This window comes from Callithrix jacchus, chromosome 10 (genome assembly GCF_049354715.1).
Source record: "Callithrix jacchus isolate 240 chromosome 10, calJac240_pri, whole genome shotgun sequence".
Classification (NCBI taxonomy): domain Eukaryota; kingdom Metazoa; phylum Chordata; class Mammalia; order Primates; family Cebidae; genus Callithrix; species Callithrix jacchus.
Window position 1 is genome coordinate 84,353,724 of NC_133511.1, and position 15,243 is coordinate 84,368,966.

At 44.1% G+C, this 15,243-nt stretch overlaps 1 protein-coding gene across 1 annotated transcript; it reads left to right on the forward strand.

Moving 5' to 3' along the window:
• Positions 1-1,914: 1,914 nt before the first annotated feature.
• On the forward strand, positions 1,915-14,512 carry LDHA (lactate dehydrogenase A). The gene is given in 10 exon segments (XM_002755086.6): positions 1,915-2,228; positions 2,439-2,588; positions 4,878-4,995; positions 6,377-6,550; positions 8,611-8,784; positions 9,476-9,593; positions 12,299-12,422; positions 14,236-14,371; positions 14,374-14,474; positions 14,476-14,512. Coding segments are annotated over 10 exon segments (1,179 nt in total). The 5' UTR covers positions 1,915-2,165; the 3' UTR covers positions 14,497-14,512.
• The last annotated feature ends 731 nt before the right edge of the window (positions 14,513-15,243 follow it).

A 15,243-nucleotide genomic window follows, 5' to 3' on the forward strand; every position in this document is an offset into this window, starting at 1 on the left:
GCGCACGTGGGGGCAGTCAGCGGGTCGGTTGTTAGGCTGCGCGCGCCGCCCGGGCCTCTCCAGTGCCCCGCCTGGCTCGGCGTCCACCCCCAGCCCGACCCACACGTGGGTTCCCGCACGTCCGCCGGCCCCCCCCGCTGACGTCAGCCTAGTTGGTCTACTTAAGGCCCCTCCCGCGCCCAGCTCCAAGTGCTGGAGCAGCTGCCGCCGAGTCCGGATCCCACTGCTGAGCGCCCCCGAAGCTAGCCCGACGTGCATTCCTGGTACTGCTGGGCCCAGCGCACTCTGCGCAGGGGAGGAGGAGGGAGAGCGAAATGCCTCGGGCTCTGCTGGCCCGGGCTGCTAGCGAAAGGGTTCTGAACCCCGGGAAGTGTAGGAGCCGCTTCCCAGAAGCAGAGCCCCGAGACCTCTGGGCGGTGGCCCACACCACGCTTGTGTTAGGAGCTCGTCGTGCTCTGCTTTTGCTGTAAGCGGGAACCATGGCTTCTGGCCGCGCTGGGGAACCAAGAAAGTGGCCTCACACAAACAGGGTCGAAAGCCCGGGTGGATGCGGAAAAATAAGGAGATGATAGGCCTTAAGGGTGGGGGATACCTCTGGGCTCGAAATTCGGCGAGCGCTATAAAACTCGAGGTCCGGTTTCCGGAGCCCATTGAGCAAAAAAAGCCTCGGCTTGTCCGGGCGGGTTCCTGGAATCCGGAAAGGGGCTGAGTACCACGCGGTTTGCATTTTTCTCTTGGGACTCTCGAGAGGTGGGCTCCGTGAGGGTGGCTGCTGTCTGCAGATTATAGGGAGCTCTTTGCGCATTTATTAAGCAGCTGCTGGTGTATCTCCGGCTGCGCTAAGCGCGGCGCATGCAAAGATGAAGCAGGCAGAATCCCAGCCCTCCCGCACCTCAGACGGTCAGTTGAGTAGGATCCGCCGCTACCAACTCCTCCTTTTAACAAACGGGGAGACGTTCAGGGCATCTCTAAGGTCTCAGTGAGTAGGTGGCAGAGGTGAGGAGTAGAACTCGTTTTGCATGTCTGTCGCCGCCAGACTCACCCTCCGTCACCCTAGCCCCACCCCCACGTTGAAGGTAGCTTTGGATCCTGGGTCCGCTCACTGAAGCTAGCAGGTGTCCGCAGGAACTCCCTTCCCCCTACCAGGCTAGAAACGTTACAAGGCTGCCCAGAAATAGCAGTGATTTGTAAGGAGAGACCCGACACCAGCTTGGTGACTCTGGGCTGGCTGCCTAGAGGTCCTCTCGGATATTTGCCCTTTGGGATAGTGTCGAAACAAGACGTGATGCTTTGGGGATGCAGCCTGTGATATTTCCTCCAGTGAATGCAGCGTAGGGTTGGATTAACAGAGTGGAAAGAATTCGTGAGTTCCACCAAGTAGCTATTAACTCTAGGGCCGCAGGCCTCAGGCCCTCTGCAGCTATTTCTACACTCCCTGTACTGAAACGATTTCTTCATACCGGGCCTGACAGGCCTTTGCAACTAAGATCACGGCAGAAGCCACACCGTGCGCCTCCCTCCCGGTTGGTTAACAGTCCCTGGTTTCCAGTACTGCGATTTAAAGTCTGGCGCTGGCCGCGCGCCAGGCCTGGGAGGCTGCCAGCTAGGCTTCACGTTGCTTGCGTCTGCTTCCGGGCATTCATCAGGTCTAAAGTCTGAAACCCAGCTCCCTCCCTCTCACCTGCCGAGCTGGATAGCTCCCGATTGCCTCTCCTTATGGGCGGGGCTTCTCAGGCTTCAGCAGTCTGGCCCGAAGCCCACTAACCTACGGCCTACGGCTTGCGGCCGCTAGACTAATCGTCTCCGCCTCTGCGTTCTGTAATGCGCACGCGCACAAGTTTCCTGAGCCCGCCAATCTTCCGGATTTGGGCGGGGCGTGAAACCCGGGCCTTCTGGGGACCGAGCTGTTAATCTGATTTCCGCCCACCTTTCGGAGCGGGAAGGAGAGCGACAGCGCGCATGCGCAAGGATCACCGCACGCCGTGCCTTGGGCTCGAACATTGTGGCGGTTAATGGCTTTTCTCCACATACCTCTGGTTTTTACTTGAGAGGCCTGGCTGTGTCCTTGCTGTGGGAGCCGGAGTGGCTGAAGGAGAACTGGGCGGGTGGCTCAGAGTGATCTTGTGTGAGGAAAGGCCAGCCCCACTTCGGGTTAATACACCGCGATGGGTGAGCCCTCAGGAGGCTATACTTACACCCAAACGTCGATATTCCTTTTCCACGCCAAGGTGAGAGCCTTCACTCTTCACAGACCTTGGCATTAGGCCTTTCAACTCTCTTGGCAACCATTAGGTTTTCCCCCCCCTCTCTTTTTAGTCATCTCGTGATTTTTAGTGGTAGGTACCCCAAAAAGAAGTAAAATAAGCCCCTTTTCAATACATCTCTTGGTTAATAAACATTAAAGACGATGTAGTGACTAAGTGTTTTTCCCCCTGTAGGTTCCTTTTGGTTCCAAGTCCAAAATGGCAACTCTCAAGGATCAGCTGATTCATAATCTTCTAAAGGAAGAACAGACCCCCCAGAATAAGATTACAGTTGTTGGGGTTGGTGCTGTTGGTATGGCCTGTGCCATCAGTATCTTAATGAAGGTAAGTGAGAGTCCACTACACTGGAAGTGCATACCTTGACCACATCCTCCACTCCCACTCCCACCCCAAGAATGTTATTATTACATTGCATACAACAATATTTAGGTTTATGCACTCATTGAGATAACTTTCTGTGAAACAAACTTTTGAAATATGATGATACACCAAAAGTGTATCTGAAATGAAAAAGAATCAAAATTTATCAAGCTGGAGACCCAGTTCCTACAATTCATTATTCCATATTAACATGCATGAATTGACTACCAATGAAAAAGAAGGGCCATTCCTTTAAATGAGCCAGGATTCTTTTAAAGTAATTTTTGAATTGAAAATGACACATACATATGGTAAAATTAAAATAGTGAGTGGGGGAAATCTTAAGTTCTCCCACTCAAGCTCCATTGCTCCTGTGCCTTGGATAGCAATTTTGTTATCAATTGTGGAACTAAAATTTAATTAGAAATTGTGAATAAAGCACTTTACACTATTGAAACCTGGTTTTTATTTAAAAGAAATTGAGGCAGCTTACAGCATTAAAATATCTGAAGTTTAGATGTGGAGTTTCTAATAAAAGTAAAATGATGAATTGTGGGTTCTGAATAGAGATGGATTGAAGTGAGGAGGGACTAAAGCAGAAATGAGCTATGAAAAGGCCTTATAGCAACACAGGACTCTCCATATGTTTTTAGGTTGGTGTACGTAATACACCAACTTTTATTCCTTACCCACTAGATGAGAAATTGATACTGTTTTCCCCACACCTACAAACTGCCTATGGTTTTTCTCTGTGATAGCCTCTGGTTCAGGTGTGGGTAAGAAAAGGAACTGCCACTCGTTAAATTGTAGATGATTTGGGGTTAGATCAGCAGCTTGAATAACCTTTTTGGTGACAATAGACCACATCCATTTGTATTAAAGCCATTATTGGTGCTTCTGGCCTGAAATACGCCTGTCAACTTTCACAGTTGCAAGTATAAGGATATTTTTTGCCAATATTATACACTGCACAAACCTGTTTATCTGTAACTGTTAGTATAGGTTCATATATGGAATCAACCAGGGAATGGTTCAGATTCCAGGTCTGAAAGATAGGCAAAAATCAGACTTTTTATTTATTTATTTTGAGACGGAATTTCGCTTTCTTGCCCAGGCTGGAGTGCAGTGGCGGAATCTTGGCTCACTTGACCTCCAGGTTCAAGCAATTCTCCTGCCTCAGCTTCCCGAGTAGTTGGGACTACAGGCGACTGCTACTATGCCCTTCTAATTTTTGTATTTTTTTTTCTTTTTTTTGGAGACAGCCTCACTCTGTCACCCAGGCTGGAGTGCAGTGGCGCCATCTTGGCTCACTGCAACCTCTGCCTCCCCCCAGGTTCAAGCTATTCTCCTGCCTCAGCCTCCTGAGTAGCTGGGATTATAGGCACACACCACCATTCCTAGCTAATTTTTTGTATTTTTAGTAGAGACAAGTTTTCACCATACTGGCCAGGCTTGTCTCGAACTCCTGACCTCAAGTGATCCGCCCGCCTCAGCCTCTCAAAGCACTGGGATTACAGGTGTGAGTCACACTGTTCCCAGCCAGAAAATTTCTTATTAATTTTAAGTCTTGATAATGGTCAATATCACCTAGTTAAATGAGTAACAATCTAAAATTGGTGTGCAGGATGGAATTTGAGAGAATAGATAGAGCAGTTTTATACAATTGGAAGTTGTTGTTGTTGAGATGGAGTCTTGCTCTGTCACCCAGGTTCTTAGTGCAGTGGCATGATCTCGGCTCATAGCATCCTCTGCCAGCTGGGTTCAAGCGATTCCCCTGCCTCAGCCTCCTAAGTAGCTGAGACTACAGGCACGCACCACTATGCCCAGCTAATTTTTTTGTATTTTAGTAGAGACAGGTTTTCACCATGTTGGCCAGGATGGTCTTGACTGACCTTGGGATCCGCCTGCCTCGGCCTCCTAAAGTGCTGGGATTACAGGCATGAACCATTGCACCCGGCCAATTGGAAGTTATTCTAGCACCTGTTAACCCAGTGTTCTGCTTTCACATCTGCAGTGGTGGAACTCCTGTAAAGCTTGCTTCAATGGTGAGAGAGGGTCAGTGCTTACTACCTATCGGGCAATCTGTAAGTCAGCTTTTGAAATGAAGTCCTGTCCCTACTTTGAAGTGTATCTCAATACTGTACTAATAAAGTAGCAGAACTCTCCTATGCTGAAATACAGAAATTTTTCATGCTCTTCTAAAAATCCAGGAGTAGCAATTTCCCATTTAACTAAAGATTTGATATCTTTTAGGACTTGGCAGATGAACTTGCTCTTGTTGATGTCATTGAAGACAAATTGAAGGGAGAGATGATGGATCTTCAACATGGCAGCCTTTTCCTTAGAACACCAAAGATTGTCTCTGGCAAAGGTTGATTTCAACAAGTTTATTTTCTAATCCATGCTACACTTAAATTCTTTTTTTCAGATGATCTCCCTTTGTTGCTTAGGCTAGAGTGCAGCTGCATAATCACGACTTACGGAAGCCTTGACCTCCCAGGCCCAAGCAATCCTCCTCCTACCTCATTACCCCCTGCCCACTCACAAACTGGGACTATAGGGCATGCCACCATGCCCTGCCTTTTTTTTTTTTTTTTTTTTTTACTTTTTGTAGAGATGGGGTCTCACTGTGTTGCCCAGGCCTTTCTTGAACCCCTGGGCTCAAGTGATCCTTCCTCCTTAGCCTTCCAGAGTGCTGGAACCACTGTGCCCAGACTTAGATTTAAATGCTTTATCAGGCTTAAAATCCTAGCTCTTTGAAGATTTTATTTTTCATTTAGCAAGCATATTTTGCTTATACCTTATAGCACAAATTAAGCCAGGGATGAAGATGAAGGGAGCTGCCCAACAGGAAGGTGGCCAGTGATTTTCAGAGCCTGGGAATAATTTAACTTCAGTACCTATGAATATCAAAGTTTCAATTTCTAGTAAATGGTTTAAAATAGAAATCCGATTTGTCCATGCTGTGGAAACCATCTGAATGAGAATGTAATGAGCAGAGCTTAAACCTTAGATCTGTATTTAACCACATTGTGTTAAATACTTTTATTAGATATACTTACTTGCCCCCACATCCTTTCACATTCGCAGCACAAAGTTGATAATAGGGTAAATGAGCCAGTTCAGCTGATACTCTTGGCTTGACCCTTTCACACTTAACAGCACCAGCCAAGAAACCTGAATGTGGTCTGTTTTGATACCTGAAAATAATATCTTGTTTTGATGCCTGAAAAATCACTGGCCACCTTCCTGTTGGGCAGCTCCCTTCATCTTCATCCCTGGCTTAATTTGTGCTATAGGGTATCTAGAAGCAAAATATGCTTGTTAAGTGTAAAGCTGTCTCTGCTTAAAAACAACTCCCACACCACACAAGCGCGCACGCACACACACACAAATTGCATGTTCTGAACACCAGTTAAGTAGTTAATTAGAAACAGGAGGATGGAAAAGTGTGAACGTTGAGCTTGGGTAACAAAAAATTTGAGGATATGTAAGAAGTGAATATAAGAATCAAATAATAAACTTGATTCCCTCCAGCTCCCCCTAATTGTTATATAAAGTTACAACTTGACTAAAGCTAGAATACACGGAGGGTGTTGGCATGCTCTTCCTCCATTTAAGAAGCCATAATGATAATACTCTAAATAAAACAATAAGGAAAGGTCTCTGGGGCATTTATGGAACAAATTTTTGCGACTCGGTAAAAGTTATTCTAAAGGCTTTAATCTGGTCATTATTTCCCCTTTCTCTAGATTATAATGTAACTGCAAACTCTAAGCTGGTCATTGTTACGGCTGGGGCACGTCAGCAAGAGGGAGAAAGCCGTCTTAATTTGGTCCAGCGTAACGTGAACATCTTTAAATTCATCATTCCTAATGTTGTAAAATACAGCCCGAACTGCAAGTTGCTTATTGTTTCAAATCCAGGTGAGGCTTTTAACTGTATAGATATTGACAAGCTATAGTAAAACTGATATGTATGTATATTTATTTATTTATTTATTTTTGAGATGGAGTCTCACTCTGTTGCCCAGGCTGGAGTATAGTGGTGTGATCCTGGCTCACTGCACCCTCTGCCTCCCGGGTTCAAGCGATTTTCCTGCCTCAGCCTCCTGAGTAGCTGGCATTACAGGCGTGTACCACCAAGCCCAGCTAATTTTTTTTTATATTTAGGTAAAGATGGGATTTCACTACGTTGGCCAGGTTGGTCTCTTGTGATCTGCCTGCCTTGGCCTCCCAAGGTGCTGACATTGTAGGTGTGAGCCACTGCACCCGGCCAATATTTTTAGTAGAGATGGGATTTTGCCATGTTGGCCAGGCTAGTCTTGAACTCCTGACCTCAGGTGATCCATCTTCCTCTGCCTCCCAAGGAAGTACTGGGATTGCAAGTGTGAGCCACCGCACCTCACCATATATTTTGTATATGCATGTTTATTGATTCATTTCTCATGCTTCATTTCCCTTCTAAGGAAATTTGTTCCTTTTTTCTTAATAGTGAATTTTAAAACATTAAAGGGAGTACAATGCCTTTAAACATAGCTGGAGCTTAAAATTACCTGCTTAAGATCTTGGATAAGGGATAAGTTTGTGAATAATTGTTATTTTCTTTCTTTCTTTTTTTTTTTTTTGAGACAGTCTCACTTTGTAGCCCAGGCTGAAGTATAGTGGTTCGATCTTGGCTCACTACAGCCTCTGTCTCCCAGGTTCAAGCAATTCTCCTGCCTCAGCCTTCCCAGTAGCTGGGATTATAGGCATGTGTCACCACACCTGGCTGATTTTTGTATTTTTATTTTTTAATTATTATTATTTTTTTTTTTCTTCTTTTCTTTTTTGAGACGGACTTTTGCTCTTGTTACCCAGGCTGGAGTGCAATGGCGCGATCTCGGCTCACTGCAACCTCTGCCTCCTGGGTTCAGGCAATTCTCCTGCCTCAGCTCCTGAGTAGCTGGGATTATAGGCACATGCCACCATGCCCAGCTAATTTTTTATATTTTTAGTAGAGACGGGGTTTCACCATGTTGACCAGGATGGTCTTGATCTCTTGACCTCGTGATCCACCTGCCTCGGCCTCCCAAAGTGCTGGGATTACAGGCTTGAGCCACCGCGCCTGGCCTTTTTTAATTATTTTGAGAGAGAGTTTCACTATTGTTCCCCAGGCTGGAGTGCAATAGTGCCATCTTGGCTCACCACAGCCTCCACCTCCCAGGTTCAAGCTGTTCTCCCTCAGCCTCCTGAGTAGCTGGAATTACAGACATGCGCCACCATGTCCGGCTAATTTTGTATTTTTAGTAGAGATGGGGTTTCTCCATGTTGGTCAGGCTAAACTGGTCCCAAGCTCTTAACCTCAGGTGATCTGCCCACCTTGGCCTCCCAAAGTGTTAGGATTACAGGTGTGAGCCATTGTGCCCAGCCCCATAATTGTTATCTCTTTTGTTGATGCACAGTTTTCATAAAACTGTTAAACTTTTTTTGAGATGAGTTCTCACTTTGTCACCCAAGCTGGAGGGCAATGGGATGATCATGGCAGCTTTGATCTGCTCAAATGATCCTCCTTCCTCAGCCTCTTAGTAGCTAGGACTGCAGGCATGCACCAATATGCCTGGCTAGTTTAAAGTTTTTTTTGTGTGTGGAGATGGAGTCTTGCTATGTTGCCCAGGCTGGTCTTGAACTGCTGGCCTTGAGCAGTTCTCCCATCTGAGCATCCCAAAGTATTGGGATTACAGGTGTGAGCTGTCATGCCCAGCCAAAACTATACTTTTTGAATACTTAATGGACTTGGTATACATAGTATAGAGACTTAAAAATATTAACAAAATTATTGGTTAGCCATGTTCAGTATCAAAATCCATACATAGCCATATATCTGGAGTAGACTATCATCTAATGATGTACCTAGTATCTGCTTAAGTGTTTTCTTCATAGTAGGGATATCTTTTGTGTGTGAGGGGAGAGGATAATGGGTGATTTTTATTTTCTCTTCTTTTTAGTGGATATCTTGACCTATGTGGCTTGGAAGATAAGTGGCTTTCCCAAAAACCGTGTTATTGGAAGTGGTTGCAATCTGGATTCAGCCAGATTCCGTTACCTGATGGGGGAAAGGCTGGGAGTTCACCCATTAAGCTGTCATGGGTGGGTCCTTGGGGAACATGGAGATTCCAGTGGTAAGCATAAATTATTTTCCTTTTGTTTTCAAAAAGATCATGTAAAAAAGTCGATGAGCGTTTTATTATTAAATTAGAGCCTAATCAAATATCCATTCAGTAGGGTAGAATGGTTTCCCGAAATCTACCATTTTGTATAATTACGTGTTAAGAATTGGTAAGACTGCTGCCATTTTGTATGATATTTTATGGCGAGGGGGATGGGGAATGAAATTTCTCTTCTTAACATGGATATCTTAAGACTATAGTTTTTAGGATGACTTTAGTCATTTAGTATCGATGTTTATACTTGACTTGTACTGTCTGGCCCTGAAAAGGTCAGCAAATCCAAATGGAGTGTACAAAATATTATATTATTATCACAGTTGAAATGTTATGATTTGGTTAGAGTTCTGTATGCTAAGAAAATTCCCCTTAGGTTCTCATACTGTCTTTATATTTCAAATATATATGGGTTAAACATTTTAATTGGTTAGAGAAACAGGTTAGAATACAGGGAAAATTCTTAGTTTTATATAATGTAAATAAATGAAAATCTAATGTAAAAGTGAGTAGCGACTACATTAGTAGTCTTGACCATCTATCAAAATTGGGTATTCCTCCTCCAAAGATAAGAGAATTAGAAAAATGAATCACAGTTACTAATCTGTTGGTGCATGGAAATAATTGTAGTCTGTACTATTTCTTTTAGTGCCTGTATGGAGTGGAGTGAATGTTGCTGGTGTCTCCCTGAAGACTCTGCACCCAGAGTTAGGGACTGATACAGATAAGGAACAGTGGAAAGAGGTTCACAAGCAGGTGGTTGAGAGGTAATAAATCTTTTAATTTGGCAACACAGAAGATTAAAATTCACTATTTAAAAGGTTAAAATTGTAATAGCATTCACATTTGAGAACTCTTTTTTTTTGAGATTGAGTCTTGCTCTGTTGCCCAGGCTAGAGTGCGTTGGCATAATCTCAGGTCACTGTAACCTTCACCTCCTGGGTTGAAGTGATTCTCCTGCCTCTGCCTCTTGAGTAGCTGGGATTACAGGTGTGTGCCACCACCTGGCTAATTTTTTGTAGAGATGGGGTTTCACCATGTTGGCCAGGCTGGTCTCAAACTCCTGACTTCAAGCGATCCACCCACCTCAACCTCCCAAAGTGCTGGGGTTACAGGTGTGAGCCATCGTGCCTGGCCGAGAGCTTTTTGTTGGAGAGAAACTTGTGTGGGTTTTGTTTTTTGTGTTTTTGAAACAGTCTCACTGTCACCCAGACTTGAGTAAAGTGGTACTATCTCTGCTCACTGCAGCCTATGCCTCCTGGGTTCAAATGATTCTCCTGCCTCAGCCTCCCGAGTAGCTGAGATTACAGGCATGTGCCACTATGGTCAGCTAATTTTTGTATTTTTAATAGCATGGGGGTTTTGCCATGTTGGCCAGGCTGGTCTTGAATTCCTGACCTCAGGTGATCTGCCTGCCCCCGGCCTCCCAAAGTACAGGGATTACAGGCATGAGCCACCTTAACCATCCAAGAAAACTTGTTTTCTTAAGCTTTGTTAAGATCATGCTATAAAAACAACTTAAAAAAAAAAAACGTGCCTCACTTTGCAAGGCCTAGGCCCTAGGATCACATGAGCTCAGGACCAGCCTGGGTAACAGGGTAAAACTTTGTCTTAACAAAAAATATAAAAATTAGCCAGGCATGGTGATGAAATACCTGTAGTCCCAGCAACTCGAGAGGCTGAGGTTGGAGGATCGCCTGAACCTGGAAGGTCAAGGCTGCAGTGAGCTGAGATCCTGCCACTGCACTCCAGCCTGCTAGCCTGGGTGACAGAGTGTGACCCTGTCTTAAAAGAAAAAAATGAAATTGTTGAAATAGGGAAGCTTTCAACTTGGTGGCATTATTTACCTTTGTGGTCCTGCGTGAAACTCAGGTCCATAGAATTGAAAAATGAATCATAGTCTTTAGTTCATGACTTACTCTCATGATTGGTAAACAAGGCCCTCTTGTTTGTATTTGTTTAATTAAATACAACCTGTGAATCCACCACCCAACTCAAGAAACATTGACAACAGCTATCAAATAACATTGTTTTTTTGTATGTGTGTGGTGGAGGGGGGGGTTTTTTTTTTGTTTTTTTGAGACAGAGTCTTGCTCTGCTGCCATGCGCCAGGCTGGAGTGCAGTGGCGAAATCTCGGCTCACTACAATCTCCACCTCTTGAGTTCAAGCAATTCTCCTGCCTCCGCCACCCGAGTAGCTGGGACTACAGGCGCACGCCACCACGCCTAGCTAATTTTTGTATTTTTTAGTAGAGATGGGGTTTCAACATGTTGGCCAGGATGGTATCAATCTTGTGACTTCATGGTCTGCCCACCTCAGCCTCCCAAAGTGCTGGGATTACAGGCGTGAGCCACTGTGCCCGGCCCATAACATTGTTGAATCAGAATTTATATTCTGCTGGTGTTTGGAAATAAGTGGATTTTGTGCCCTTCCCCCAGCTATCCCTCTGTCTCCCTCACCCTCCCACTTGAGATGATCCTGAGTTAAGAATGCTATATGTTATCTTGGATTTCTTTTTAAAATTCATAATCCATTTTTAAGAATTATCCAATTTCTTTTACAAGTAGCTGTAGTTTGTTATTTATTTATTTGAGATGGAGTCTTGCTCTGTTGCCCAGGCTGGAGTGCAGTGGCACGATCTCTGCTCACTGCAACCTCTGCCTCCTGAGTTCAAGTGATTGTCCTCTCACAGCCTCCTGAGTAGCTGGGATTACAGATGCACACCACCATGCCCAGCTAATTTTTTGTATTTTTAGTAGAAACAGGGTTTCACCATGTTGGTCAGGCTGGTCTCGAACTTCTGACCTTGTGACCTGCTCGCCTCAGCCTCCCAAAGTGCTGGGATTACCGGCATGAGCCACCGCGCTTGGCCTTTTTAAAAATTTTATTATTTTTTGAGACAGAGTCTCTGTCACCCAGGCTGGAATGCAATGACACAATCTCAACTCACTGCAGCCTCTGCCTCTTGGGTTCAAGCGATTCTCCTGCTTCAGCCTCCAGAGTAGCTGGGACTACAGGTGCATGCCACCACACCTGTCTAATTTTATGTATTTTTAGTAGAGACTTTAGTAGAGGGGTTTAACCATGTTAGCCAGGATGGTCTTGATCTCCTGACCTTGTGATATGACTGCCTCTCCCTCCCAAAGTGCTGGGTTTACAGGCGTAAGCCAGTGCGCCCAGCCTGTAGTTTATTTTTTGATAGCTGTGTAATATTTCATTATATCAGTATACCACGATTTATCCATTCTTCTGTTAGAGGGCATTGGAAAGATTGCCATGTTTTTGCTGTTACTAACAGTACTGTTAATGAATATCCCTGTCATAATATGCTGTTATATATATGGAAAGGTTATTCTTGGTATAAGGTAACATTGTGTCATTAATCATTGTAAAACTTGTTTAATGAAAGCTTTGTTTTTCTTTCTCCCACCTTACATTTTCTGCCCTTACCTATGGTTTCCTACCCTACAGTGCTTACGAGGTGATCAAACTCAAAGGCTACACATCCTGGGCCATTGGACTTTCTGTGGCAGATTTGGCAGAGACTATAATGAAGAATCTTAGGCGGGTGCACCCAATTTCCACCATGATTAAGGTAGGTCTGTGTAGCAATACACTGTATTTGAATACTTTTTCCTAGCTTTTTAAAAAAAGATTCTTAAAAAAAAAAAAAATTCTTAGGAGAAAGATTAATATAAGTCTTCCATTACTGGCTTAAGTAAAATAAATTAATGTACCTACAGCTTTTTTTTTTTTTTGAAAGAAATGGTTGAGCTTTAGGATTAATGTCCACTAGGCTTGTTCAACACACAACACATAGAAACTTGGTAATTTGACTACAAAAAAGTCTCACTCAATTATGCTGAGGTAGGTAGAAGACTATATATTCAAGTTAGGGTCACCATGTTGCTATTTTTAATGACTTCCTTTTTTTTTTTGAGATGGAGTTTCGCTGTTGTTACCCAGGCTGGAGTGCAATGGCATGATCTCAGCTCACTGCAACCTCAGCCTCCCGAGTAGCTGGGACTACAGGCACACACCACCATGCCCAGCTAATTTTTGTATTTTTAGTACAGACGGGGTTTCACCTTGTTGACCAGGATGGTCTCAATCTCTTGACCTCGTGATCCACCTGCCTCAGCCTCCCAAAGTGCTGGGATTATAGGCATGAGCCACCATGCCCGGCCTTTAATGACTTTCTTTTACACTATTACATCATAACATCTGGAAAGGAATTTCTGCTTACTGAGCTGTATTTTAAAATCTTCATAATTAGGCCAGGCAGTAGCTCATAGCTATAATGCCAGCACTTTGGGAGTCCAAGAAGGGTAGGAGAATTGCTTGAGCCCAGGTGTTTGAGACCACCCTAGGCAATATAGTGAGACCTTGTCTCTTATTTAAAAAAAAAAACAAAAAACTTCATCGGGTTAAAAAAAAGAGAGGGCTGGGCGCAGTGGCTCAAGCCTGTAATCCCACCACTTTGGGAGGCTGAGGCAGGTGAGTCACGAGGTCAAGAGATGGAGACCATCCTGGTCAACATGGTGAAACCCCGTCTCTACTAAAAATATAAAAAATTGGCTGGGCATTGTGGCGCATGCCTGTAATCCCAGCTACTCAGGAGGCTGAGACAGGAGAATTGCCTGAACCCAGGAGGCGGAAGTTGCGGTGAGCCGAGATCGCATCATTGCACTCCAGCCTGGGTAACGAGAACAAAACTCTGTCTCAAAAAAAAAAAAAAGAAAGAAAGAAAGAAAGAAAAATACTAGGCGAGGTGGCTTACACCTGTAATCCCAGCACTTTGGGAGGCCAAGGGGTGGATCACCTGACGATCAGGAGTTCAAGACCAGCCTGACCAACATGTTGAAACCCTATCTCTACTAAAAATACACAGCTGGGTGTGGTGATGCATGCCTGTAATCCCAGCTACTTGGGAGGCTGAGGTAGGAGAATCACTTGAACCCAGGAGACAGGTTACAATGAGCCAAATTCGCACCATTGCACTCTAGTATGGGCAGCAAGAGTGAAACTCCATTTCAAAAAAGAAAAGGCAGTCCGGCTCTGTGGCTCATGCCTGTAATCTTAGCACTTTGGGAGACTAAGCTTGGTGGATCACGACAGGTCAGGAGTTCAAAGCCAGCCTGGCCAACGTGTTAAAATCCTGTCTTTACTAAAAGTACAAAAATTAGCTGGGCAAGGTGGCACAGCCAGGAGGCTGAAGCAGGGGAATCACCTGAACCTTGGAGGCGGAGGTTGCAGCAATGAGCCGAGATCGTGCCATTGTACTCCAGCCTGGAGACAAAGCAAGACTGCCTCAAAGAAAAAAAGCCTCACAATTATAGAGAATGTAAGTCTTGGGAAACCCTGGAATGCATAGGCAAAACGTAAAATATTTTTCATTTCATCTTCAGGGTCTCTATGGAATAAAGGATGATGTCTTCCTTAGTGTCCCTTGCATTTTGGGACAGAATGGAATCTCAGACGTTGTGAAGGTGACTCTGACTCCTGAGGAAGAGGCCCGTTTGAAGAAGAGTGCGGATACACTTTGGGGGATCCAAAAAGAGCTGCAATTTTAAAGTCTTCTGATGTCATGCCATTTTACTGTCTAGGCTACAACAGGATTTTAGTTGGAGATTGCGCATGTTGTCCTTTTTTATCTGATCTGTGATTAAAGCAGTAATATTTTAAGATGGACTGGGAAAAACATCAATTCCAGAAGTTAAAAATAGGAATGCTTTGTAAAGTCCTACAGCTATATTCTGATGCTGGATGGTGGTAACCTTGGGTAGTCCTAAACTAGTCAGTGTGAAATAGTTCTGCCACCTCTGAGGCACCACTGCCAGTGCTGCACATGTTGCAGTTGCCCCTTGAGCCAGAGATGTTCATTTGTTATATAACTTCCTGGCTCCTTCACTGAACATGCCTAGTTCAACATTTTTTCCCAGTAGGTCTCATCCTGGCATTCAATGTATAGATCCAATATCGCATGTCTTGTTCCAAAGGATCTTATTTTGTGAACTATATTTCAGTAGTATACATTACCATACAATGTAATATAAACAATGCAACCAACTATTCAAATGTTAAACCAACTAAAACCCCCAATAAACCTTGAACAGTGACTACTTTTGTTAATTCATTATATTAAGATATAAAGTCTGCCAGTTATTCATTATATTATTAGGCTACTGGACAACCCTTCAATGATTTTTTTAAAAAGTGATATTAATTATTAATAGCAGATGAAGTAACAATAGAATTATTTTGGTACCACTTCCATTAAAATAGATAGTTTTAATATACTAAGTCCCAAAGTATTATATGAGATATTTGATAATGCTAATCATAATTGCAAAGTAACATTCTATATGTGAATATAAAATTTGCCAACTGAATATAGGCAATGGTACTTTGTCACT